The 27,966-nt window shown below is 48.1% G+C and overlaps 2 protein-coding genes across 3 annotated transcripts; both read left to right on the top strand.

Annotated features, from left to right (window-relative positions):
- Window positions 1–29: 29 nt before the first annotated feature.
- On the top strand, window positions 30–8,759 carry ALDH2 (aldehyde dehydrogenase 2 family member). Its single transcript, XM_068653673.1, has 13 exons — window positions 30–227; window positions 931–1,035; window positions 2,005–2,145; window positions 2,362–2,441; window positions 2,826–2,937; window positions 3,799–3,927; window positions 4,445–4,558; window positions 4,939–5,041; window positions 5,718–5,902; window positions 6,252–6,416; window positions 6,742–6,899; window positions 7,436–7,550; window positions 8,390–8,759. The coding sequence occupies exons 1-13, from the start codon at window positions 81–83 to the stop codon at window positions 8,420–8,422; spliced, it is 1,587 nt and encodes a 528-aa protein (XP_068509774.1). The 5' UTR covers window positions 30–80; the 3' UTR covers window positions 8,423–8,759.
- A 346-nt stretch (window positions 8,760–9,105) lies between these two features.
- MAPKAPK5 (MAPK activated protein kinase 5) lies at window positions 9,106–27,878 on the top strand. Of its 2 annotated transcripts, none has more exons than XM_068653549.1 (14): window positions 9,106–9,577; window positions 12,168–12,241; window positions 13,408–13,483; window positions 14,547–14,644; window positions 16,109–16,217; window positions 18,828–18,917; window positions 19,544–19,639; window positions 20,859–20,939; window positions 22,421–22,608; window positions 24,804–24,924; window positions 25,578–25,708; window positions 26,361–26,482; window positions 26,856–26,960; window positions 27,683–27,878. In XM_068653549.1, exons 1-14 carry the CDS (start codon window positions 9,542–9,544, stop codon window positions 27,775–27,777), a joined length of 1,422 nt encoding a protein of 473 aa, XP_068509650.1. In that variant the 5' UTR covers window positions 9,106–9,541; the 3' UTR covers window positions 27,778–27,878. The 2 variants fall into 2 exon arrangements, with proteins under 2 accessions (XP_068509650.1, XP_068509651.1); XM_068653550.1 differs by having other exon boundaries at window positions 9,107–9,577; window positions 26,361–26,476.
- Window positions 27,879–27,966: the final 88 nt, after the last annotated feature.

Below are 27,966 nucleotides of genomic sequence, written 5' to 3'. Positions count from 1 at the left end.
GCGATTGGTGGCTACGCAAAGGGGGCGTGGCCCAGCTGGGGGCGTGGCGCACGGCGTACGCGGTGCTGGCGGTGGCGGCGATGCTGCGGCTGGCGCTGCGCTCCTCCCGGCTCTGCTGGGGCCCGGCCCGCCCGGGGGCTCCGCTCTCGGCTGCTCCGCTCTCGGCCGCCGCCGCCGCCTCGCCCATCCCCGCGCCCAACCCGCGCCCCGAGATCGCCTACAACAAGGTAGGGCCGGCCCGGGGGGGGCGGGCAGGCTGGGGGGAAGGTGGGGGGCTGTCACGACACGGCTGGGGGTGTCCCGATATAAGTGGGTGTCCCGTACGGCTGGAGGGGTGTCCCGACATAGGTGGGTGTCCCGACACGGCTGGGGGTGTCCCGACATAGGTGGGTGTCCCGATGTGGCTGGGCCGGCGTCCCGACACATATGGGTGGGTGTCCCGATATGGGTGGTTGTCCCGATATAGGTGGGTGTCGCGACACGGGCTGGGCGCTCCTTCCCCGCGGCCGTGGCTCGGAGCTCAGCAAGAACAGGCCCGTCCCAGGCCGACCCCGCTGCCCCGGGTCCGGCCGTGCCCGAGCAAAGTCCCCGCAGCTCCCCGGGCTGCCTGGCACCGGCTGCTGGGGGCGATGCAGCCCCGGTACCGCGGGTGAAACGGGCGCGGTGCCGCTGCCCGAGGCGCTCCCCGGGGCTTTGGAAGGAGCCGGTGAGAGGGGAACTGCCGCGGTGTGGATCCTTTTTGTTTGCTGGCAGCTGCTGTTCCATTTGGGCCAGAACATCGCCTCCAGATCCGTGCGGTTTTGGAGCCCCCGCAAGCTGAGCCCCTTGAATTAAGCAGCCTGCTGAGAGGCCAGCAAACAAATAAAGCTCCTAGCGATTCCCCTCGGTCTGGCTCCAAGGCGTGACCCTGCTTTGCTGCCTTCCTTCCAGATTTTCATAAATAACGAGTGGCACGATGCAGTCAGTAAGAAAACCTTCCCAACTGTCAACCCTGCAACAGGAGAAGTTATCTGCCAGGTTGCCGAGGGCGATAAGGTAAATATTCCCTCTGAGATCTGTTTGTTTGCAGCACGCAGGGATCGTGGAGCAGCTGACCTGCACCGATGCCACGCGCAGTGCTGCTGCTGTCCTTCCCCAGCACAGCTCTCGCAAAACCCTCCGGCTTTGCCTCTTCCCAGTGGCAAGCTGGGACTGGAAAGGGTGGGGAGGAGCAGACAGCGTGGAGTGGAGCCTGGGCTGGGAGGAGCAGCCGTGGGTGGAAGCTGCTGGGCCAGGCAGGGGTGAACGCTGAGCCCCTTGCTGTCGTGGGAGCGTGACCCAGAGTCACGGCAGGAGAGGAGGCAGAAGGGCAGTGGTGCCTGAACGGCCTCCCTGTGCTGTACACGTGGAGTGGGAGATTGTCCCCAGCCTGGGGAAGTTAAGAAATGAAAGCGAAAGGGTTGGGAGCAGCGGTATAATTGCCCTGTGCTCTATGCAAGGCCCTCCTGGGAGTCTGTGGCAGAGCAAGGTTTTGTTTCCCAGCAATTTGGGGCTCATCCTCCAGGCTGGAAACTCGTTTGTATTCTCCAGGGGAGGGGTGAGCGAAGGAGCTCTTTGTTGTTTGCTCGTCCATGGCACAGCAGCTTGTCTTGGCGAGACTATTACAGCAAGCCAGAACAGAAGAACAACTAAAGCCAAATGAATGTCCGGACTGGACAAAATGAGGGGTTAGAGACACTTGATCAACAAAAAAAAGTGCTTTAGACTGTGCTGGTGAAATCAAACCCTGAAAGAGTGTCAAAGCAGATTTCTAGAGCTCTTTCCTTGCCTCATTCTACAATGAAAATATTAACCCAGAAGATGATATTGCAGAAACAATGTCAATATTTGCACTCCACATAGCTGAAATAAGAGGCACAGGTGGTGCTTCCTCCTGGAGCCCAGGGAGGGCATCAGCTGTGTTGGGAGAGGGAGGTGGGAGCTGGTTGCTCCTTCCTCACCCACCTTTCCTGGGCTCCTCTACAGGCCGATGTGGACAAGGCTGTTAAGGCAGCCAGGGCAGCTTTCCAGCTGGGCTCGCCCTGGAGGAGGATGGATGCTTCTCACCGCGGGAAGCTGCTGAATCGCCTGGCCGACCTGATTGAGAGGGACCGGGCTTACCTGGCGGTGAGTATCGCGCTCCGTGGGCCCTCAGCCGGGACAGAGACGGGTGGTGGGCGCCCATCGGTGCGGCAAGGACGTCAGCCACAGATAACTCTGAGCTGCAGGGGATGGGGAGGTGGTCTTGGGAAGTAGTCTTGGGTCTCGAGAATCAAATCAAAATCTAGACGTGTGATTTTTTTTCCCATCCTGTGCTTCAGGCAATCTCAATGTCTTTTGTAGGCGCTGGAAACTCTGGATAATGGCAAGCCCTACTCCATCTCCTACCTGGTGGATCTGGACATGGTGGTCAAATGTCTCAGGTAGGCGCAGAGGCTGTGCTGACAGCATGGTTGCTTCATGCCCCACGCTCCTGCTTGGCTGCCTGTAGAAGCTGAGCCTCTGATGCCTCTGATTCAGGCTGGTTCCGACCCCTTGGTATTATCTGGCCCTTTCAGTCTGTTTCCATCTCTTTCTTACCTTTTTTCTTATTTTGGTTAAGTACAAATAAAAGGAATTTTCTTCCTGAGATTTTTTCCAAAGGGCTCTTGTTATGTGTCTGTTGCTCTCTGACCACATGCATGGGAAATACTTGCATTAGGGTGTGCTGTATGAAGTGACAGAAGAAGGGAGGAAAGCAAACAGCTGGGGGAAATCTTTCTTATTTTCTGTTTTCAATTCAGTGAGCAAAACTTTCTTGTTGCCAGGTACTTTGCAGGCTGGGCTGATAAATTCCACGGCAAAACCATCCCTTTAGACGGGGACTTCTTCTGCTACACGAGACATGAGCCCGTGGGAGTCTGTGGACAGATAATCCCGGTCAGTAAAATGTATCAATAGGTCCTGAAAAATGTCAGGAATTGAGTGTTACAACGAGGAGGTATCTTAAAATGCAAGGCTGTTTGAAGCGCTGCTTCCTTCCAATGCTAAAAATAACGTGATCCTCGCTCCAGCTGGGAGGGCTGCTACTTTGCTCTGGCAGCACAGACCTACTTGTTGATTTCATGGGGTATGGGTAAGATTTATTTTGTATCAGCTGCAAAAATAAATAAATAAAAATTACCCTCTTTATTATCTCAGAGCCACAGTTAAGTTTAAACTTCTGTTTTTAATGCTAGGTGGTAGTTTGTGTGATGAGGAAATAGAGAACTAGCATGCAAAACTCAGTTTTATGTAACTGGTCTTGTTTCTGTAACTGGTAGCAAGCAGAGCAACGAGGTTTGGCAACAGCAAGGCCCCGTGGATGCAACAATCCCTGGACGGTGATACCTGCTTGTAGGAGCAGCCACGTTCTGGTTGTTGCACGCTGTGTTTGCACAGATTTTGTGTCTGCATTGCACAAGAGCTGAATGGAAATGCCTCACTGCATTGAGCGCTGCCCTGTCATTACAAAGGGTTTCTTTCAAAACGTGGAAAAAAAAAAATAATGGCTAAATGGAGGGTAAAGATTAATTCCAAAAGAGCTGTGGTTTCGCAGTGGTACTGAGAGGCTTCACACGTCAGTACAGTTTTCCTGGGCAAGCAGAAGACAGTGCTTGAAAAGGAGCCAAAAACCGCAGCTCGGGAAGGCTCAGAGGCTGCTTCCATAGGTGCTGCACCTGCAGATTTGAATAAAGCTCGCTCGTTACATGCTTGGTAATTGGAACCTGCAAGCTCAGCAAATTTCTTCTTGTTTTCCAGTGGAACTTCCCGCTGTTGATGCAGGCGTGGAAACTGGGGCCTGCCCTGGCTACCGGGAACGTGATCGTGATGAAAGTGGCGGAGCAAACCCCTCTGAGTGCCCTCTACGTAGCAAACCTGATCAAGGAGGTGAGGGAAGGGCTGGGTTTCCATCAGCCGACCCGCCAGCACTGCTGGAGTTTGGGGTAATGTGACAGGAACAGAAGAGGGCTGTCTGGTCTGGAGAAATGCCAGATTGTGTTGGATATCTTAGGGTTTGGGTATCTTAGGGTTTGGGTCAGCAAAAAAAACAACACAGCATTCAAACACCTTCATCTTCCTAAGAGACATGCAGAGAATGTCCTCGTTGATTTAGGGAAGGACTCCGAGGCTCAGTTAAATTAACTTCAGGATGATGAGAAAGCTCAAATATGTGCTAAAATAAAAGCTGAAATAATATATAGCTCCCAGCCATGTTTAGGGTACAGGGTGGGGCGAGGAATTGTTCTGCTTCTTGGAAATTAAACATTAAACCTGAAGACCTGGGAAATGAAATGAGCTAGGAAAGGCTCTGTTCTTTGTGGGAGGCATATCAGAGCGTTACCAACAGCTGAATGTGGGTGAAATCCTTGATTTACGGAAGGAATAATGTTGCCCTCTCCTGCAGGCCGGATTCCCCCCAGGCGTGGTGAACATCATCCCTGGCTACGGGCCCACTGCGGGGGCTGCCATCTCTTCCCACATGGACGTAGATAAAGTGGCCTTCACGGGCTCCACAGAGGTAAGGGGGGACCTTTACCTTTAAGCCCTTGGGACATAAAGATCAACATAAAGATCATCTCATTCCTGCATGGCTTCTTTTGTACAAATACTGGAGGTGTGTTGTCTTCTACAACTTCCTTCAAGAAATGCGGCTGCCTTTACAGCGTGACGTTGAATTTTCCTTTGCCTAAGACTCTTTTCAGGTGCTTTCTTTAGAGTATTTCCTATTGTCTTCCTTGATCTGCTTTGTGCTAGAGGTGAAACTCTAGGCGGACTTCCCGTAAAGCCCTGACCATGAAGGGATTACTGCTAAACTGCTGACTGGGACCTAAAACCAGCCGCTCTGCCGGGTGTTACGCGGGCTGGGGGCAGTCCCTAACGCCTCTTCTCCTGCTGCAGGTTGGGCACCTGATCCAGAAGGCTGCAGCAGAGAGTAACCTGAAGCGGGTGACGCTGGAGCTCGGAGGGAAGAGTCCAAACATCATCATGTCTGATGCCGACAGTAAGCACCTGCTGGCGGAGCGTTTGGTCTGTGTGTTTCACGCTGGCTTTCTGCAAGCAGAGCTGGAGGGAGAAAAGAAACCTCTCCTGCGTCGTGCGTCCCCAGCTCTGACACCACCTGGCTGGTTTCTCTCCGTGAAGTCTCTGTGCCTCCTGCTGCAGCTGCTGTGTTTGTGTATCAGGGCTTCTTCACTCCCACTTCTTTCCCAGGACTGGGGAGAAGCTCAGTTATCAGCAAATGAGAATTGTTTCAGTATCTTCCTTCAATTTTCTCAGTTCTGTTTTTCTTCTCTTAGTGCTTACCTCCCCTTTCTTACTGTTACGCAGTTCTGGTTCTCTCATCTCTTGCATGTAAGTTCATTTTTGATCTGGATGAACCAAATGCATTAGTAAGGAAGGAAATTCTACCAGATCCAAACTAACTCACCTTTAATATCTGTTAATTTCAAATAAGAACTAGAATCCACCTCAGATCAGATTTTTTTCTTCTATTATGGGATACTCTAATGGGTCTTTATGCTGGTTAAATCTGTATCTAGCTACCAAAGCATAGAAAATGCCATCAGCTGAAAGGACCTTGTGTCACTGATGCTCCAGTAGCTGGCATGATAATAGTTCAAAAAAAGTCACTTACTGACTTGGGCTGTTTTTTTTTTCTCTCTTCTCCCCCATCTTAGTGGACTGGGCTGTGGATCAAGCCCACTTTGCCCTCTTCTTCAACCAAGGGCAGTGCTGCTGTGCCGGATCCCGAACATACGTCCAGGAAGATATATATAAAGAGTTTGTGGAGAGGAGCGTTGAGAAAGCCAAGTCCAGGGTGGTTGGAAACCCGTTTGACTTTAAAACAGAGCAGGGGCCTCAGGTAAGAGCAGGGGATGTCTGGAACTGTTATCTCATGATATTATCCTGATCTTGAGTCATTGAGCATCAGTAGGTCAGGGCGAGGGGTATCTTACAGTCTCCCCGTTCATCTCCTTTGAACTGTGCCCATTACCGCCAGGAGGGAGAAGCTAATTAACCGTTCTCATTATTCCAAAACCTCCCCTTAAAACTGGCACTTAAAAATCCTCATCTCCCTTTGAAGCTGGCTTGGCAGCCTGCTGAAATGGAGAACTGCAAGAGCCCAGCTGTGTGCTGGAGGGGCTGCAGTCAAACCCTTTTTTTACCCCCAGCAAACACCGAGCTGATCTGTCTGTCCCGATGGCTCTTAGGTGGACGAAGAGCAGTATAAGAAGATCCTTGGTTACATCAGTGCCGGGCAGCGGGAAGGAGCCAAGCTGCTGTGTGGTGGCAGCCCTGCTGCAGACAGAGGCTACTTCATCCAGCCAACTGTCTTCGGCGAGGTGCAGGACAACATGACGATCGCCAGGGAGGAGGTGAGACCTGCGGCACCTTCCTGCCCTCAGCTTCGCACTTTTGTCCCTTTGCACCTGCTGGTGGAGAAACAATCAGGTCTGAAAGCACGGGACGTTCAGGAAATGAGAATAGAAAGAGAAACTTGGTGCTTTTTAGGAAGTTAGCGCAGCAAAATTCCCTCCAAATTACACGCTGGGTGCTTCATGATATGGGAGGTGACCACAAGGATACTTTGAATGTAGCATCCTGTGTAACTTCCAACATACACACACAGCTCCAGCATCAACCACAGCCTCTCCTGGGATCACTTCACACTTTGTCACTTGCTCTGTTTGGATCTTGCAGATATTTGGGCCTGTCATGCAGATTCTGAAGTTCAAAACAATCGAGGAAGTAATTGAGAGAGCAAACGACTCCAAGTATGGTCTGGCAGCAGCGGTCTTTACGAAGGACCTTGACAAAGCTAATTATGTGTCTCAGGCCCTGCGAGCCGGGACAGTTTGGTGAGCCTTGACGCTTTTTTTTTCCCCTCCCTAAAGTGCTGGCAGCTTTCTTGTGCACTGTGATTTCTTGTTACACTTGCTCTTTGATAGCCTGTCTGTGCTTTGGATCAAATTGGATCAAATTTGGATACAAGTACCTCACCGAATGTAACATCAGACCTTCAACTGCAGTGCTACTTTGGGTGGAATTTAGGAATATTAAGCTTCCACGCTCTCATCGTGAATTAGTGAATGGGACGGGGGAGCAGAACTGAAGCACTGCAGTTGGCAATGACAGCAGCTCCCGTAAGGCTCCGAGCTTGTGTGGTGCAAGACATGAATTAATTTCATGGTGTTCTGCTTCCTGGCTGATAAAGATGAGGTTCCGATATTGATTAATCCTGCTGATTGAGATAGCTAACAAGTGGGGAAATCATGTCTAGAAATTCATCTGTCCCTCTGCTATAAACAGCTGAGATGTCCATTTGCTGTGGAAAAAGCTCTTCAATTACCCGGTTCTGAAACTGCAGGTGCTTGACTTGTGCTTTCCTTTTCAGGGTGAACTGCTATGATGTGTTTGGTGCACAAGCCCCATTTGGTGGCTACAAAGCATCTGGGAACGGGCGAGAGCTGGGAGAATATGGTCTGGAGGCATATGTAGAGGTGAAAAATGTGAGTATCCCCCTGTGTGAGTACTTCCCAACCCTCTGCTGTAGCTCCAAATTGTCTCTGTGCCTGCTGGTGTGGGCCTGGGAGTCAGAGTTCTTTTTAATACTTGAACCAAACTTGGAGCTGTGCTTCTTACACAGACAAAACTCCGTGTAACTATTTAAAACAGAAAGCTGGCCTTGTTTTGTACAGCTTTAGAAAGCAAGGGTACGTGCCCTGACTGACAGATTACCAATTGCCCGCACCACTTGGCACAGTTTAGGGGTCTCTCACTCTAAGGAGTGGAAGTGTGCTGGCTCTGCAAGCTTATTTTGTGGAGACCAGAGAGAACCTGTGCTGGGGGCATGTGTCAGTGGGGTGGAAGCTTTTGTGTGTATAAACTTGCAGATGAAAACTGGGCGCTCAGAGGGGGAAATTTGGGCAGTGACCCCAGCCCTTAATGCCGCTCTCTGGAGCAGCACTGCTGGCGTTGGGCAATCCACAGGCTGAATAACTTCCTGAAAGGCGAGGCAGAAGGGCAGGCACTCAGTCTGCTCGCAGCTTAGTGTCTGAAGGGTGACAGAGCTCGTGGGCTGAGGTGGTTTGCCTGCAGCTCGTGATCCAGCACGAGGTGTGGAATGGGTCAGGGCCTCCAGCATGTGCCTGGCAGGGAGCTTGTACGGCTCCTGGCGAGCAGGGGAACCTCTGGAGAGGTGCAGGGACCACTTCTGAGCTTCCCCTGCCTCTTAGGACAGCTCTCCTGACCCCATCAGTGACCACCACCGGGGACATGCTGGCCCCTGTCTCTGCCTCCCCTCAGCGGGGTGCTGCAGGGCGGTGACCCGTAACTTTGTTTTCTCCAGGTAACCATCAAAATCCCCCAGAAAAACTCCTAAAGGCCAACATCCTCCCCCACGTATGGAGGACACCTATGCAGCTTTGTGAGGAATAAAGCAAAGGAAGCCTCTGTCACACGCCAAGCTTAGGTGGCAGCCGTGTAACTCTGCGTTAAGAAATTACATGTAACGCTTCAGAAGGTGCCCGGAGGAGCTCTGCCTTCAGCCTACTGCAGCCCTGTTGCAGCTGATGAATGTTTTGGGTTGATTCCCCCAGAAAATCATTTATTTGCTTGTTTGCGGTAGCTTTGTAAGCGCTTCACGGCCCCCCCCCCGTGCTGCGTGAGGGGTGCTCCCCTTTTGTACTGCGCACAAAATAAAGAGTTTTGTCACTAAAGCTGCCCCTGCCTCCTGCTGGAGCGTGGGGGAGTGTCAGTGAGCGAAGGCGGGACACGGATATAGGGAGAAATGTGCCATTTGTTGCGATTTATTGGATTTATTCGCTTTTATTTGTGCTTTTCACTCCCGGGGGGGGGGGCCGGGCCCCGCCTCCCCTCACGGCTTCGCCTCAGAGCCGCGGGCTGCGCCACCGCAACTCTCGCGAGACTTCGCCTCTGAGCGGGGGGGCGGGCGGGAGGTGGAGGGGGCGTGGCCTAGGCCGGGTGGGCGGGGCTTCGGTGCAGATTAGCCCCGCCCCCTCTCTTCATCAGCCCGTCCCCCTCGCGTGACGTCATCAGTCGGAGCCTGACTCCGCTCAGGCCCCCGGGGCCCTCCTCACCCCCTGGGCGCTTCCAGAGGCGCCCTCCCCGACCGCCTTCCCCTCCCTTTCCCGCTCCTCCATCACCCCAAAAAATCCCCAAACCGCCCCGAGCGGCTCTCGGAGCCCTCCCCCCATCCCCCTTTCGCCGCGTTTGACGGCGGGGAGAGCCTCAGCGAGGCTCCGCGCCGCCAGGCGGGGCTGCCCGGCCGAGGTGCCGGCGATGCCTGGCTCCCGGGCGGCGGCTCCGGGGCTGAGCGGCGGCGCTGGGCCCGCCCGCGGCCTCCCTGAGGCGCTGCCGGCCCCCGGCCCTCCCGGCCGGGGATGAGGCGCTGCGGAGCTCGGCCGGGGCTGCCCGTGGCCTAGCGAGGCCCTCCGGTACCCGCTGGTGCCCGGTCCCCCCTGCTGGGCCCCGCGGGAGGATGTCGGGGGAGCACGACATGGACAGGACGATCAAGGTACGGGGGGAGGGGTCCCCGTGTATCGGGTTTGGGGTTTGGGGTTAGGGGGAGGTCCCCGTGGGGCTCCGGTGCCTTCCCCCGGGGGCAGGGCCAGGACCCCGGGGGAGTCCTGAGGTGAAATAAGCGAGGAGCGAGGCGCTGGGGGGGCTCCTGGGTTTGTGTGAGGTGTTTGCTGGGTGCAGGAGGCTCCATAAACACAAATAAATTCGATAATAAGATGGGTTTCAGAAACATATACACAAAAACTTCCCGTGTGCTGTTATCTGTCACCTTCCCCTGCTCCCTGCCTTTATCTTCACCGAAATAACCCTCCCCAAGCCCTGTGCTGGGTGCCCTGAGCTCAACAAGGAGGAGCTGAGCTGTTGAAAAGAGCTCAGCCCTTTCTGCTCCCATTAATTTTTTTTTGTAATTGAGTATGTTTCCAATTAGTTCACTCCTTTTGCCCGCTGGAAATGAACGTGAGGGGTGATCTTAGCGTGCGGCCCGAGGTGTAAAGCTCCTTTCCACCTGCACCCTAAAGGAAACGATGAGGCGTTCAGGCTTGCCAGAAGAAATAAATGTTGACGTTTTTAGAAAGCATCTTTTAATCCATACATTTGAAGTGTTTCATGCAGTTTAAATGTTGTGAACCCGTGCTGATAGAGTCCTGATGCGGGATTTGGAGCTCTTGCCCCTGAGGGAGGAGGAGATGTACGCGATTCCCTCCACTGATGAGCAGCACAGCTCTCAAATGCTGCATTTCACATCGTTAGCAATACCGAGCAGCGTTTCTTCATTACCAGATCATTTGTTTTTACTGCCACATTCTACAGCTACTTCTGAGTAAAGGTTGGAATCCTGAAAAAAAGTTGGCTTTTTATTTAAAACAACACTGCATGCCCAGAACATGAAAGAGGAAATAAATTATCCTGTATTAAAAATTAACGGATCTGTGGTAATTGAACTTATCCCTCAGGAGCTGAGAGCTGCCCAGCTGTATTCTCATGTCATTTGACTCGCAGAGCACACGCTTCCCAATTCCTGATGAAATTCCTTGTTCTGCCTCGCTGAAATGGATGAAACGGGGTCTGCGCTGTCGCAGAAGGGGCACGAGGCAGTAGAAAAAGTTTTGTCTGGATTAGGTTTGTGTGTGGGGACAGATCTCTTCTTAATCCAACCTGTGCAGCTGAAAAGCAGATATGGTTTGGGACAGGCAGTTTCAGAGCTCTTCTTGGGTTTTGGAATAGGAGCAGCAGAATTCAGAGCTCTGCTATAAAAAACTAACTGGTTATCGCCCAACCATGGTGCTGCTCCAGAGCACTTCAGCGTTTGGTTCACCCCTTCAGGAGGCTGGCTGGCTTCAAAAATTAAATGAGCCTGGAAACATATTATGTTGAGAAAATACTTCACGCTTCAGAAGAGCCCTTTCTCAGCTCAGGATGCTTTTCTGAAATTGAGTTTTTGTTCAAACTGTGGTGCCTTCAGTTCTGTGTCTGAATAGCAGGAAACTTAAATTGGCTTTTCCCTTACGTTCCTCTCACAAGTCGGTGAAATTTGTGGTAATTAAATTGATAAGAGAAAGTTTTCGTGGTTCTACTTGGAAACAGCAAACCGCGTATAATCCGCTCTTCCTTTTCTTCCCCTTCCTTTTAAAACCCTTCCCAAAGTCTCCAGTTAGAAGCTAACCTTAACTTTTTCCTTTCCACCTCTCCCGCTGGTCACTCACGATTTATGCAGTGCCCGCTCCAGACTGCATCAAAAATGAAATTTCCCTGTTCCTCTCTGCCTTTACCCTCTGAAATCCATTCAGATATTGCCTTAAATATCAGCTTCTCTCCAAAGGGCCGCAGGTAGTGAAGGAAAGCTGAGGGAAGGGGGACGCTGACCTGCAGGACGTTGCTTTGCGGGTGGGCAACTTCATTTTTTTCCCTGTGCGTCTGGTGCCAGCTCTTGTTTCCACCTCCTCCTGGTGGGATTTACCAGGCAGCTTTCTGGAAGCCGATTCTTGACGCACGTAGCAGCGCTGATGGAAGCCCAGAAGTGGAGTTTTGTGGCGTGTGTTACGGTTTGTGCCGCCGCCGTCACGGCCCGTGCGGGGACGTGTTGGAGCGTGGCAGCGCCCGGGCTGTGTCGTAACAAAGCCAAAAGGATTTGGACAAAGGGATTACAAACAGGAGCTGGGTTCATTATCAGACAAGCCAAAACTAGTCACACGGCGTTTAATATGCAGGAGGGTGATGCCAAAGGTTTGCTAACCCAAAGAAAGCAGAAAAGTGATTTTATTTTACTGTCTGACCCAAAAGTACATGAAAATGATGAGATTGGGCCTCTTGATCCCACTTGCTGCTCTCAGTGATCCTGCCTCAAAGTGCTGGGCCGAGCAGTGCCCGCAGCACGGAGCCCATCGTGTGCTGAGATAACGCTGTTTTATTTTGTGAGCATTTGCACTTGTGCCTAATTCCCCGTGGGGAACCAAAACTCTGGAGCAGGCTCTTTGCGCTCTGCTCTCTTGCAAATCAGGTCTGCTGAGCTGTTTTTTTGGATGGGACGCAGTCATTTATGTATTTTTTTCATTCTCTCCCCCCTCCCCCTGCTCCTTCTCGCCCAGGAAACGTCCATTTTGGAGGAGTACAACATAAACTGGACGCAGAAGCTGGGAGCTGGCATCAGCGGTCCCGTTAGGTAAGGCGCCGCGGGGCTCTGTGCTCTCAGCAGGGTGCTGTGATGGTGCTGAAGGCTCCTTCTGAGCAGATAAACGTCCGTGTGCTCCACGTGGGGCGTGCTGGGTGTGTGAGCAAGGCGTTGGCTTTTACTGGGTATGGCTGAGGAATAAATTTGTCTTGCTCCCGTCTCGCTGCCGTGCTCCTGAAGCAAGGCACCAACGGGATTCGGCTGCGAGAGGACAGCACCAGCAAACGCTGCTCCAACACCTTTGTCCTCCTGATGCCCCTGCCACGGCGGTGCAAAGGTCGGCCCCGGTGTCGTCACTCGGGGCAGCAGCTATTTTTACCAGCTGGTTTTTCAGATCATCTCACGAGGCCCAAGCAGATAATGCCACCAGCTCCACGCCCAGCACCGGGCCTGCCTGCCCCAGGCTTCTAACCACAGCAGGAGCCGGGTGCTCCCTGTACAACAAAACAAATTCCCTTTTCGACGAGCTCGCTGCCTTTTGGGAGCAGGAATTTGTGCACAAGCTCCGGGAAACAAACGCCTGGGCGCTCGGCAGGGCGATTGTCTGCTGCCACCATTCGTCTTCCTGTCGAGGCAGTTGGTTTCTCCTCATCCATTTTGTGCTGCGCTGCCTCTGATCCCGATGAAAATGCCCCTTTGTTCTCGGTGCCGCTCGCTGCCCGTTAACGTGTGGGCCCTCCCCACTGACGCAGCTCAATTGTTGGCGTTAAATGGGGGAAAGAGGGGAAAAAACGCGTGCGGCTCTGTTGGTGGCCCTGCCAAAATGAGGATTTCCATTCAGAAACGCTTTATTTATCGCAGGCTGCATCCTCTGCTGGGGATGCTCAGGCTGCCACTGGGGGGTTTAGGGTTTTTTTAATCACAAGTTACTCCTCATGTTGAGGGGACAGAGTGCCTTGAGCTTGAACTGTTGCCCGTTGCTCTGAGTTCTCTTTTTATGCTGAGCTTTGTGTCAGGCATAACGTGTCTGCTTTTGTGGAGGGCCGAAAGCTGAGGCTTTCAGGCTGGGACATGGTAGCAGGTGCCCTGTACGCTGCAGGCTGTGGGTATCCCTGTTAAATCCCGTGCACAGAGCCAGCTCGTAACTACAAATCAATTGCATGAAGTGTCTCGTTAACACCCCTGCTGACTGAATGATTTTATTGCTGTGATACCAGAGTCTGCGTGAAAAAATCCTCTCAGGAGCGCTTTGCACTGAAAATCCTTCTCGATCGTCCAAAAGCTAGAAACGAGGTACGGTTCCTGTTTGTGCTGCCTGCCTTCTGACATGCCACGCAGGCTCTCCCCTCGGGGAAAAGGCTGCAGTGGCTCAAAAACCTGCATTGTGTGGATCCCACTGCACAGGATTCCTCCCCTTTGGTCCTCCAGGCTTGCTGTGCTCGGTCCCTGGAGCACTTGGTGGTGGGTGAAACACAGGGGGGTGGGTTTCTGGCCCTGAATTTGCCCCAGGTGTGATCTGTTTGCACAAAAGGCCCACACAGAGCCATGTTTTAAAGTTTCTCCGCGTCCCATGCAACGTAACACAAACAGTTTAGAAGAAATTCTGTTTCCATACATCGCTGTCGGATGCCATTACTGTAAGAATTGCCCAAAATGCCTCAAGTTGCACTCTAAATTGGGTGGGTTTGGCTGTGTGTGAGAAAATAACTAAGCTCCCTGCTACTCTTTGTGGCTTTCTGAGGCTGACGTGCCAAGGTGTCAGCTGCTGGTCCATTCAGAATGACAGGCTTCAGTTCAGGTTTTCATGAAAGGGGAAAAAAATGGTAACTATCCTCAAAGCTTAAACAATTTCCACTTCCTGATAGGGAGCAAATTCTGGTTTAATATTCCCGTGGGAAAAAAGTTGGTATACAAAGAGCATCAGACCTGGCTGTCCGGGTAGCTCTAAATGGGGTGGAATTCCTCAGGTCCCTGCTTCAGCGAGTCTGAACAGATGAGGCTCCACGTGTCACGAGTGCTGGACTACTCCATTTGGCCATAAAAACATCTGGATTATGGAATTTCAGGTTTTATTCTTGATTTTCCAGATACTTGTCAGTTTAAATCATGTTTTTATTGCAACTTTAAGGCTAGTTCTACCTTGAAATGTCCTTCTTAGTCTGAGCAGTGTAATGGCTGCTGGTCACCTGTATAAAGCCTTGGGGGTGTTGCTAATTTTTTGGATAATAGGGCACTTTTAAACTGTGTGCGAGTGGTGCTGAGCCCCAAACGAGCTCCTGAGTGCTGGGCAGAGGGGGGCAGAGCTGGCCGGGCACGTGTCGCTGCGTACAGTAACGTTTCTTCCCTTCTCTTCAAGGTACGTCTGCACATGATGTGTGCAACACATCCCAATATTGTTCAAATTATTGAAGTTTATGCTAACAGTGTGCAGTTCCCACATGAATCCAGCCCAAGGTAAGATTGCATAGGGTGATTGACTCCCACAGCTTGCTTTCCATGTTTAGGCCAAGGTATAGTGGAGTTTGCTTTTTTTTTTTTCCCCCTCCTTTTTTCCCTAATCACAGCGTAAGCAAAATAAACATTTATGGAGGGTTCCAGACATGATATTTGACTTCAGGCTACAAAACACTTATTACCCACCACCACCCTTCCCCCTCAATGCCCAAACCTTTGCATATTGAAATGAATTTGCATCCTTCAGTACTGGTTTTGAATGCATCCTCATTTCTGAGGTCTTCCATTGATTCAGTCTGTGATACCTGCATTGTCTGAGAGGATAAAATAGCTTCCAGCTTCTGTCCTGCTTCAATATTACTTCAGTAGCATGAACTGAATTGTTTGTAACCTTTCAGGGTCCTTCTGCTTTCAAAGCACTGTCAAAGCAGGATTGGAGCGGCAACTTTTGTCGCTGCCTAGAATCCTCAGGGAGATCCTTTTATATGATGGTGATGACCATGAGACAGTGGAAAACAGTGCAAGTCTTCCTTTAAAAACAAAACAAAGAAAGAATCGTTTCTAAAAATACCAGGTCCTGCCCTGTAAACCTAATACATTGTCCTGCTTGAAACAAACATAGCAGAACATGAGCCAGACATGTTATTTTTCAAACGTTAATATGGCTTGGGTTAAAAAAAAGTTAATATTGGTTGTTACTTGAGGCAGGGGGGGATAGCTGGGAGAAATAAAGACCTGGGACTTGTCTTAGTCTGATAATTTTGCTGTTTGGTGAGAACTAGAGGTTAGTTTCTTGAAGATCACCACACTTCCTATTCCTTGACCTTCACAATGATGGCAGTAGAGCTGCAAATTGAAGTCAGGAGGTGCAGTAGAGTATCCAGACTCGAAAGCACCGAGGACTACTCTCGACCTCCTGCTTCTCAGTTGCCACGAGCACCGTTAGCACCTAGGCAGCGAGGGAGGCGAGCTGGTACCTCTGCGAGGATGGGTGCAGGCCGTGCTCTCAGCCAGCCCGGGTTTGGAAGCTGTTTGGCGTGTTTAATGCAAGACTCTGCCTGCCCCAGTATTGTTTGAGGGCAGATGACACACTGATGTGTCTAGCTGGCTTCCAGGCCCAGACTGGCTCGCTGGTGGAAGGTCTGAGAGGAGTCTGAATGCATCCACGTAGATGTCCTCGGTGTCTGCGCCAGCTGGAGGTGGGAGCCCAGCTTGGAGAGCAAACTGCAGGCTCCTGGCTGACCATCAGTGAGTCACGTTGTGCTGGGAGCCAGAAAGTCCTGCAGTTTGCGTGGTGAAAGTCAAAATTATTGCCCCAAAATGGCTAGAGCGACTGTCGAAGCAGCAAGTGTATGTGTCTCTTTTGGCCTGCATCAGTAGATAAGAAGTGTGCATTATTAGCTTAGCAATTATGTTCTTTTTTTGATTATTTTTAATGTAACAACATGAAATGCTTTTAAACAGGGCTCGGCTCCTAATTGTAATGGAGATGATGGAAGGGGGAGAGCTATTTCACAGAATCAGCCAGCACCGGCACTTTACTGAGAAGCAAGCAAGCCAAGTAACAAAGCAGGCAAGTCACAATCCGTGTATAAGCAAATCCATGAATGATAATGGCTAAAGTATTTAACAATTTCCTGGGGCGGGGGGAGTGGGGAAAAAGGAAGCTAAAATAATCCTCCGTTCTGATCCAATGATCATTGCCTGCTTTGTTATAACCTGACAATGCCAAAGTTTTGATAGAAGCAAAGAATCCGAAGGTGTGGGCTAGTTCTGCTGGGTTGGGACCCTGATGTCTCTGCTGTTCTTAGCATTGCTTTTCCTAACCTGGTCTACAGGATGAAGAGAACTCTTTTCCCTCACAATTTTCCTGCTGTTTGCCTTGCTGTTGTTCTCAAAGCGAGATCCGATCCTCCCCAGGTTCTCAGTGTGGCTCCTGAGCTCTGGTTTGGGAATGGCTCTTGGCCACGCCACGGTCTGAGCGTTTTGCTTGCCCCTCGGGTGGGGCAGTGCAGGCAGAAACACTCGTGTGCCCTGGGCTGGTGGTTTGGAACCTGGGTGCTGTGTTTGGTTTTGTGGGTTGGTTTTTGCCTGTCACATCAGGTCCCAAGAGGATCCTACAGCTATAGCTCATGTTTTCTGTGCTCTTTGTTCTGCTTTCCTTCTTCCTTCTACATTTCTTTAGGCGGCTCGTTTCTGAATGCTGTGTTTTTAGAGGCTCCATGATATTTACTGGGTGTCCATAGGCTGTTTGTGGCTTAGCAGTGTGTTGGCTGTGAGTAGCTTTACGCTGCTAGAGCAGGCAGAAAGGGCTCTGGGGTCTCAGTGCGGTGGTTCAGTGTCAGTTTATCTCAGTTCCAGGTGGGCTTGTTCCCTCTCCCAGCTTTTGGGTGACTTGTGGTGGCCAGCCAGGGAGCCTGGGTTAGTGGGAAGGCTGCAGGAGAGGCAGTGTGGGTGTGTGCTGGGATGTCCTTTCCAGGGAGCCATGGCAGAGGAGCAGCTTGTGCCTGAAAGGAACCACGAGGCATAAAGGCGTTGCTCTCAGAATGGCTGAGCCCTTTCTTCTGCACAGAAATTGGTACCACAGCATGAACTGAGGGCCCGAGTTGCCTTCGTCTGCTTCTTGCAGAGGTGGTAGTGACATTCCTAAATAGAGATTTACAAACTGTAGGTGAGACATTGCAGATACGAGGCAGTGAATAGCCTGTTCCCTCGCCGGTGGGAATGAATAAAATTAAGGAAAGAGAACCTGAAAGGAGATCTCACAGCATTTGATGTAAATTGACAGGATTGTGTATGAACATCCCCCTGTCCTGATCTCCTGCCTCCCTCTGAGCTGGGGAGATGTCTGGTACAGAGCCAAAGTAGAGGGGCCCATCATTTCATTTCAATTTTCTGTCTTGTGCTTTGAGTTTTCTAATGAAATGCTAATTGTGCTGTTACCTCTTCGGCTTCATCCAGCAAAGAAATTAGGAGGAATTACAGAATTCTTGACAGCTTATTGTCATGTCTTTTGAGGGATTTGATTTTGGCAGTGCAAGGCAGCTTCTAGGATTAACCTGTTGGAAAAATCGTTTAGAGCTATGTAAAAAGATGAGATCTGAATTGAATGCTGATTTTGTGTGCACTTAGGTATTGATGTGCCAAGTAACTCCTTGCATTACTGTTTATACAAATTTATTTTGGTAGCAACATTAAAGCTTTATTCTTTTACCTGGTGATTGATTGTGACTGTCTTAACTACAGACCTTAGCTCCTTGTACCCAGTAATAGTTAAAACCTTGTTTTGAAGCTACCTCATTTTATCTGAGAATGCGCTCGTGTTTGTTCCTGAGCTGCATTTCTGCTGAATTTCTGCATCCTGAGCTGAAGTTCTTCCATCAGAAATTTGCAGTGTTGTGAGGGCTCAGCACTTAGCCCAGGGTGCTGTGTGTGGGTACGATCCCCCAGCAGGAATACCTCCAAATAAGAGTCATGGGGCTTTGCCTTTCTTTTCCTTCAGCAATGCTATTTAAGTATTTATGCTGTGTTTTTCTTTAAATGGGTTGCACTTCCAGATGTACAGTCTGTAGAGCTTTCACGGCCAGGTTACAGACTTCTAAGCCATGGCAGTGTAAGCAGTTGGCTTTGAAAGAACCAAGGAATGCATTTCTGTGTCATACTGCATGAAAGGAATAAACTGCAGGCACTACCTTCCAGAATTAAAGGACAACGTTGGCTGAGTGTTGGCTCTTAAGTCAGTAACAAACACAATAAAATATTTGCAGAAATATTGAAGCAAGAGCTCAGAGTGTTGTCTTTGGAGGGCTTGCAGGCACGTTTAGTGGCCCTGTGGGCCTGGCACAGCTTATAAGGGGACACTTGTGATCCATTGCACTTCTGGGGGTTGTAGTAAAGCCTGAGTTGGTCAAACTAAAGAGGCTGGGAAGCTGAATATAACTTTGCTTTTATTTTCTGTTTGCTGTGAGTGAAATGTAAACTGAGTAGCTCGGTTGGTTTCATTTCCCAGTCCTCATGCTTTCCTGCACGATTGCTCTGTGTGGCTGGGGTTGTCGTCTCTGAGAATCCCACCCAAGTGGAATTAAAAAGGTTGGGGCCTAAGCAATGTTCTTTTTCAAACTAAAATAACTCTCCTGAAGCAGGAGTTCTGTAATTGTAGTTGATTTATTGTGCCCTTTTTCAGATAGCTTTGGCTTTGCAGCATTGCCACTCACTAAACATTGCACATAGAGACCTCAAGCCTGAGAATCTCCTCTTCAAGGATAACTCTTTGGTAAGATTAAGGCCTAATACTCTTTTTGTACTGCTGAATTCTCTAAAATGGCTCAATGTTGGTTTTCAGAACAGCTTAAAAATGTAAACTGTCAGTAATGCATTGTTTTGGTGACAAAAAGGAATGATTTCTTTGGCTTCATGCTTTTCCATACTCTGATCTGCCTGAAGGACAGATCCGAGAACAGTGCCACTGGTGTTCAGCGTGGGCCAGGTTCTCCACCTCAGCACAGAATCCTGCTGGGATGAGGGGAAAATTCCCTGCCCACTTCTCCCCTGGTGTCATCAGGGTGTTTTATATGTGCAGCGTAGGTGCTTTGACTGAAGCATGCTACCATGCTGCCTGTTTCTTTCCTCTCTTGCTCGTAACCACCCTGCATACACAGCGACCTCCCTACAATGCATTTAGTGCTCTCCAAAGCTGAGAGGGGGCTGCTTTGACCCAGAGCTCCCAGGAAGACAAAAATGATGGCAAAGATCAATTTAACATCTTCTAGCTGCTTTGTGGGATGATAAAGGTATAAATATAAAAGAGGAATACATGTGGCAAAGGGAAGATGAGTAGGAAGCGATAAGGATGTAATAGAAAAGCTGATTTTATGCTGAAACCTCTCCTCCTTGTTTTAGGACGCACCTGTTAAATTGTGTGACTTTGGATTTGCCAAAGTAGACCAAGGTGACTTGATGACACCACAGTTCACTCCATATTACGTAGCACCTCAGGTAATGAACGATCACAGTTCTAGGTTATAGGGGAATGATGATCTTTATTGCCTGTGTCTTCAAAACCATAAAATTTATAAAGCCTTTGCTGTCTTGTTGAAGGCTTCTGGGTGCAGGAATCTTCAGTAGATGTATAGGAGCCACCTTTCGAGGTTGAGTGCTACAGTGATGAGATCATGAGGCAAAATTCAGACTGAGTTCTTAGTGTTGGCTTACTGCTGATGCCTCTTGACTCTCCCAGTCCTGACTCCTACCAGTGAGATTGCTCCGGTATTTTAAAAACTGGCCTTTTATTGTGTTAAAGGAATTGGTTTGGAAAAGTCCCTGCTTCACAGTCGTCCTTCTAGCTGAGGCTCATACAAGGTTATGAGTTTCAAAATGACCGTGCTGAGACAATAAGGTTCTGTAAAGGCAATTGCTTAGAAGGGGGGCAGCATTAAGTGGGTTATCCTTTGATTTGGTCCCCTTGTCATTACGCATTAGGACATAATTTATAGTTACAGACAGGCTGGATTTTGTAGTGCTGCTTTACCCACTTTTTCTTTTTGTGCTTTGTGTTGGAATCCTGAAGGAATTATAAGAAAACTGCAGATAAATACTTAATTATAGTACTGAGCATGTCGGCAGCCTTAATGACTAGGAAGAGCAGCTGCACAGATCAGACCACGCAGCCACAGCTGAGTGCCCTGAACGCTTCCTCAGCTGGAGCTTTGTGGTGAAGGGCATATGCTCTACAGACAGGGCTTTTAAAAAGAAGTCAGCTACCAAACACACATAAAGTTTTTCCTAAGTATATTTAAACTGTAGATTTTTGTAGAAACTCACAGATTTGATCAGGGAGGGACAAATTTGACTTGATTTGTTCATGGCGGAGGCACAAAGGGACATCTCTGGAGCTAGGCTTACCCTCCAAACACTTTAAACTCCAGTTCCAAAGCATGGAGGTGTTAGAACTTCTTGGACAAAACAGGTGTGAGCAATTGCTTTAATTCAGGCACAACTGGGGGCTTCATCTAAAGGAGCAAAATATTTTAGGTGGAATTTTCCCCCATGTAGTAAGTTTTAGTCTTTCTTAGAACAGTTTGAGTTTGGTAGAATCTTCAGCAGCCAGAATAAATCCACCAGTGGGAAATTTATGAGACATCTGGCATAGGCGTTGCTGTTTGTGGTATCTGTAAATGAGGTGTGTTTTGCAATTTTTTTCCTCTCATTGCAACAGGTATTGGAGGCACAAAGGCGACACCAGAAAGAAAAATCTGGTATTATCCCCACCTCACCGACACCTTACACTTACAACAAGGTAAGCTGTGGAACAGCCTACATGTCAAGGTCTTTAAAGCATATTGTTCTGGCTTTTTTTTCCTCCACAGGTGTGTCTGCTGTAAATGTAGTTTATAGACACAGTGTATCACCTGAGACAATCGACTTTGTCATCAAATTTCACAGTTATGACCAGGAGCAATAAAGTTTGGATCTCTATGACACAGATGCATTAAAGATAAATTAATATCCTCTGTGTAAACCGATCACAGAACCTGTCCAGCCCCTCAGCTCCCCAAATCTGCCCTTGGGCAGCTTTCCACCGTCACCTGAACCTGGAGTTCAGGACTCTTCTCGCACTTGGCTGCGTGTTCCTGCCCCTCCTTGCACTGGCATAAGCCAGCAGGATTCCCCTGGAGGACTGATAGGGCTGGAACCCAAGCCAGTAGAGGAGGAAAGATCAGCTGCACAAATGCTGGCGTTGGCAGGAAAGAAATACTGCGGCTGCATGAGCAGGGTCAGAGCAAGGCCTTCCAGCCCCAGCCTGCACCGTGCCAAAACCAAGTGGTGACAGAGCTGAAGGATGGGGCCTGATCGAAGCTCAAGTCGAAGTCCAGGCTGCTACAGCCCTCTTCCCTCCTTCAGTCACGTTGGTGTTGCATGAACACAGTGATCCAGACGGGGATAGATCTGGCTTTCAGCTTCTTTTCTGAGGTGCTTTTTGGCTGGATCCACCCCTGGCTGGGCTCGTTCTGTACCTCACCCACAGTAACTAGTGCAGGGCAGGGAGGGGAGCGTGGAGGGCGGTTGGGAGCACGGTGTCAGCAGCTGTGAAATCCTGTGAAGCTCCAGGCCTTCTGGAGCTTCTTCAGCTCCGTGTTTTTTGCTGCAGACCTCTCTGAACAAGTATTTCTGGCAGCTCGTTTGTTTGATGCTGTTTGGTTATTTTAGTCTCACATTCTTAAAAAAGTGACTGTCTAGTATCCTGATTCACGTTCTGACAATCAGAGACAAGGGTTCAGATACCCCGAGAGACGCAGTGAGCATGCAGGCTTGTGCCTGACACGCTGCCTGTTTCCATGAAATTCACTGCTGCATAGCAGAGAGTTACAGGAGCGAGTTCTGTAAACAAGAGAGCTTGGGTGCTGGAACTAGTTTGGTTTGGCAGCATCTTGTGCTTATATATCTGCCAGAAACATATTTTAAAACACACTTTTAAAGCAAACTACCAGGTAGAAATAGTGAACTGGTACGTTTCACTTAAAGGGAAGGATAAAACATAAAGCAGCTAATGGGGAGAAAAATACTTCGTAAATGTTATTTCTGTAATTTTTGTAATTTTGACTTTACAGATTTGCTCCTCCTCTCTCATAAAGGTGTTTGGATGGGTCTTTAGGAGGAGGCTGAGCTGTGCTTCTGCTTTCGTAGGGAATCGTGTAAAGCTTTTAACATAGATTAAAAGTTTTTTAACCACTGCTTGCTGCAAATTGCGCCCCAAAGTGATCGTTTCCTTGCTTTCAGAGCTGTGACTTGTGGTCCCTGGGTGTCATTATTTACGTGATGCTGTGTGGGTACCCTCCGTTCTACTCCAAACACCACAGTCGGACAATTCCCAAGGACATGCGGAAAAAGATCATGACAGGGAGTTTTGAATTTCCAGAGGAAGAGTGGAGCCAGATCTCAGAGATGGCGAAAGACATCGTGCGGAAGTGAGTTGATTGAGGCAAATGTGGTATTGCTCTTTGTTTGTATTAAGAAATTGGAAAATGCATGAAAATGCATTGTCACAAAGGGATCACTTTTCCAAAGGCGGGGTAAATTGTCTGCAGAACATACAGCTGAAAAAGTTTCTGTGTTCAACGCAAAAGAAGTTTGGTAATTTTTTTTTCCCTTCTCTTCTTTTCTCCCTAACTATTGTGTGCAAATTTTGATGTTTCCTGTGTCTGAAGTTGCTAGAGCACTGTGCATGTAGCCTGGGCAGGGAGTGGGTACGCTGGCACGTCTGCAAGTGCTCTCTAGGTGGACATCTCCTGTGGCGATGTCTAAACTTCCATTAAAATCAAGGCCTAATAGAAACTGGACGACTAAGTACAGTAGATCTGTCCCGTAGAAGCCTGTGCACACACTACACAGCCTAAAAGGAGTCGAGAGGGAGGCATGAGAAGGGAGGTTAAGATCTGTCACAAGGTGTCAGACTATGAGACGAGGTTTTCCACTGATATTCTATTCTAAAAGCTTCTGGGAGCTGTTTATCATGCAATACACGTCTCTCAACTGCAAATATTTCACACGTTGTGATTCAGTGATCCTGTTTGAAAGCAATGTCCTGACCTCACTTCTTTTTTTTTTTTTAAAAGCAAGAGGGACTTACTGCCTTTGTTTACATCACCAGAGGAACTGGGAGGCTAAAAGCAATATAAATAGAAAAAAAAATCAATCTGTTAAACAATTTGAAACTGTTGCTGTCTTTTCTGATGTAATGTAAAGCCTCCAAGGACTTAGCACAGTTTGGGAAGGGTGCTGAGACCTGTTTATAGCAGTGCAGGAGAGCCCGCAATCTTTCAACGCATAAACTGCAGGTTATGCTGCAGGGAAAATTCTGTTTAAACCAAGGTCAACAGTCAAAAGATGTAATTATGTTTTAAAATGGCCATGAAACTCAGCTCACAAAATGTTGTCACTTGTATTCAGCTAACTCAATTCTCTGAATGATGCTGTCAGGGCTCCCTTTCCTGCCTCTCTTTTCCATCCAGAGCCTGGATTTGAGTTTGTAGTGCAGGAATACGTTGAGAATTTTGGAGGATTCTCCACGTTATTTATGTATGCAGCTATTCAAGTGGAGTCTTGCTTTTGGAGGTCACATTTTGCATTCAAGTGACCACTTCCTTTCAGGTGTGTCTGGTTGATTTCTGACCTCAAGCATTTGAGGATAGATTAGGACTTTGAAAACCGATGGAGAAGGAATGCATCTATCTTGGGTCTTGGATTAATTCTCAACTGACGACCTGTTTGGTAGCGTGGCCTTGCCGGTGAAATTTATGAGCTAGCCTGTGGTCCTGCTGACATTTTGTAGAAGTTATTTCCACTTTCTTGGTGCATTAAACAATTCTGCTCTGCAGCCAGGAAGCTGATTTAGAGCATTGTCTGAGAAAGCACGACAAAGTCATCAAGTCATTCTGTTTCTAATTTAGACACTTGGAACAACTTGTCAGTGCTCTGTGCGAAATGTTGCTTATTTTTACTAAACAGTTATGATTATCATGAGAACGTGAGGTTATCCAGAAAAGCTCTTTCCAGGGTCTTGTTCCAGACAAATTTATCTCAGTGGGCTTTTCAGAGGTTTCAGAATAATGTCACTTTTTTATTTCGAGTTGCTGTAGCTTGTCAAAGCATCTGTTACTTGAGGCTTTTACAGAGGAAAAAAGCCAAGGGGTTGGTGGAAGCAGCTAACTCAGGGAACAGGTTTCCAGCTTTGAAACTTCGCCCAGCCCAGAGTCCTTGGTTTGCATACAGACTGTCACGCAGATGAGCTCTAGATGTGCATTTCCAGAGCGTGTTGTTTCCAGTCTATCTGGAAGGTAATTTCCCACGTGGGAGGATGTTAATACAGAGTTCAGCTGAACACAGTGTTACCAAAATGGTCTGCAGTGCCTGTCTTTACGCTGAGTTGCTGAATACAACCTAGTGAGCTGTGAGAGCCTTAACAGTATCAGCTGCAGCGAGGGGCAGTCAGGCTGACAAAGTCAGACTGCCTCAGGGCCAGCTTCGTGTTTTAGTTATTAGGAGTGGTTTCTTTTTTGGTCTCTCTAATGTTTAGAGATTGCTAAGTGCTCTGATCCCAGACGGAGCAGCACATTGTAAATCAATCATGACTGCTTTATGGACTGATTGATTCCTCTCCCAGGCTGCTGAAGGTCAAACCTGAGGAACGGCTGACCATTGAAGGTGTGCTGGACCATCCCTGGCTCAACTCCACCGAGGCACTTGATAACATCCTACCCTCTGCCCAGCTGATGATGGACAAGGTCTAAACAATGTTTTGTTTAATCAGGAATGTTGCACAGAGGAGCTGGATAGCTCCCGGGTGGTTTGAGTGTTTTCTTTCACATAGTGCTCTGCAGACAAAGAGCTTCCCTTCTGCTTTAATGAGAGCCAGAGATATTTTTAAGAAAATGGAAACAGTTCAGTTTGAGGTTCAGGCTAGGAGGAGAAGCTCCAGGACTGTCAGTGCTAACGAGTGGAGAACAGAGTACAACAGTAAAAATGACTGAAGACTCTTCTGGAGGTCTTTGCTGGTTTTTCCCCATGTTTTATATCTGACTGCAGCTATGACCTCGTTAATTAGAAGCAAATGAATACCCCTCACTTTTTTTTTTTTTTTTTTAATGCTGCACAAATAGGGGTACAGTCAGCTCTCATAAGCATATGAACATGAGATGTAGGGATGATTCTTCATCCTGTTAAGCCCCTGTGAGGCTGGAGTATATTTTCCTACAGATAATGATGGCAATTGTAATGCAAGCCTAATTTTTGTTACACATCTCTGAAATGGATAGGACAAGTGAATAGGATTTTGATGCCTTTTTTCTTTCTGTCCATGGCTAACATTGTCCGTATGTTGTCCTTTAATTCCCAAAGGAGCTAATTAAAACATCAACCACAACTCTTCTCGTTCCAGGCGATGGTTGCAGGGATACAACAGGCTCATGCAGAACAACTTGCGAACATGAGAATCCAAGACCTCAAAGTCAGTCTCAAACCCCTTCACTCCGTCAACAACCCCATCCTGCGCAAAAGGAAATTGCTGGGGTAACTCTCTACAGCTTTTTCTGAAAGATCAAGATGTAGGCAGCTGTGATGCCTGAAGAGTGACTTAGAGCGTGTTACCGGTTCATTCAATTGTAACCACGCTCCTAAATTTCTGATTTGGTTTACATACTCTTCATGCTGAAGTGGATTGTTGGATTCAAGTGATACTAGAATAATACAGTGCCTCTTTCAAGATCTGCCAGTGCAGGCAGGAAGGAGGTGGTGTAGTGTTATTACATTATACAGGCACTCGAACAGATCCGTTATGAGAAGATGAGGCACATGTTGAGTAGGGAAAGGCAAACTGGGAGAAAGAATTAAAGAATTCCAAGACTTTTTCCAGATCCTGACATTTATATACAAAAAAAAAAAAAAAAAAAAAGTCAAGTAATCTCTCTTTGGGTTACCTATCTGAAAAATAGAATAATGTATTTTAGGATTACCCTTCAATTACTTTGAATTAACATTTATTTTTCTTCATATTTGAAGTGGTCTCATAATGCAGCACATTGTAATAATTAATGCTGAATCTGTCTCCCTCTCACAGCTCTCCAGACAGTGAAAGAGAGAGCTGTACTGGTACAGTTATGCAATGTGTAGCGGACTCGAGTTGCATTCCAATTGTAATTGTTTCCTCCTTGTTCTTCTGCAGCACTAAGCCGAAGGATGGTGTTTACATCCATGACCCGGAGAATGGAAGTAACGATTCCAATGTGGCTCTGGAAAAGCTCAGAGATGTGATTGCGCAGTGCATTCTACCGCAGGCTGGTAAAGGTTGCCACTTTTAAGAAAGTTACATTCCTAAATATGCAAGGCACTGACTTTGTGCTGAGCCTCACGATCAGTCTGGATTAGCAGTGAAGAAGGACAGACAAGCTGTCTTCTTCAAAAAGAAGACAAAGCTCCTGTCCTAGTCTGTCTTGTTTCTGTGGACACTAGTTTTAGTGCATGTATAATAATTAGTGCCAACAGTAACATGTGGAGCTGTTAAAATAACTTGGAGACAGGAGTGTCTGTTTTCAAGCCAATTTCTTAGTTTGCATGAAGCAAGGGGGAATAACTGTACGTGTTGTTGTTTACTGAAGCTCTGAGTGTTGCTGAGAGGCAGAATGACAAACCTCCCGTTCATCTTTGTTCTCCTAAACAGGAGAGAATGAAGATGAGAAGCTGAATGAAGTGATGCAGGAGGCGTGGAAATATAATCGGGAGTGTAAGTTGCTGCGAGACACTCTTCAGAGCTTCAGCTGGAATGGTGAGGAACTCCTCTTTCCTGCAGGGTGGTGCTAGCGCAGGGTGAAGGAGAGAGAGCAGGGACCTTATTATGTGGAAATGAAAACAAACTTGAGTTTGTGCCACACTGATTGAGGTTCCCACACTGTTTCAGCCCTTCTCCAACATGGATATTTTAGAAATGAGGTTTAAAGTTCTGCTTTAAAATTCCTCTTTGAGGTTCAGGGTGGAGTTTTCAAAGGCACCAAGTCATTTGGGAACTTAATAGCACAGATGGATCATCACTTTAGAAACTGCTTTAGCTGATCCGAGCTGGTTTCCTTCCAGCTGTTTATTATCCTCTTTCTGGAGGCTGCTGCCCTTATCTATGTCAGCACAACATCTCTTCTATTCAATTTAGAGAGGAAATGGAATTAAACTAGGCCAGCTGCTTTTGGGAGTGTTTGATGGCTCCGTGACAAACCAGGGCAGTGGCACCAGCCAGGTTCACAAGGCTTGGCCATGTCTCTTCCTCATTTTTTTTTCTTTTTGTTTTTAATTTAAGTTTTTAATTTACCTCTCTTTTTTTTTTTCTTTCTTTTTTTTTTTTTTTAATGGAATTAGAGATCTTAACTGATTTGGTGGCCTTGCAAAAGTTGTCCTAAATGTCTCTGTACTTTGTGTTCAGCCAGCATATGATGCCAGCCATAATTACTTTCCTCCTTCTGCCCAGCACCTGCTGACTACCTCTTTTTTTCCTTTCAGGAAGAGGATTCACAGATAAAGTGGATCGACTAAAACTGGCAGAAATAGTAAAACAAGTTATTGAAGAGCAGACAAACTCCCATGACTCTCAATAGCTGGAGCTTCTTAATCTTATTTTTTTTACCATTTAAGATTTATTCTTTAACTGTAAAAAGTATTTTTATGTAAATTAATAAATCATAATTATTTCATGAAATTTCCATACTGCTTGAAAATGCTGTATAGTTGTAGATACAAAAAATCATTGGTACTGTAATATTTTTTTAAAACTCAGTTCCTTGAGG

Source organism: Anas acuta, chromosome 17 (assembly GCF_963932015.1).
Source record: "Anas acuta chromosome 17, bAnaAcu1.1, whole genome shotgun sequence".
Taxonomy (NCBI): Eukaryota; Metazoa; Chordata; class Aves; order Anseriformes; family Anatidae; genus Anas; species Anas acuta.
The sequence above is the reverse complement of the archived record's forward strand: the minus strand, read 5'-3'. Positions and strand labels throughout refer to the sequence as shown.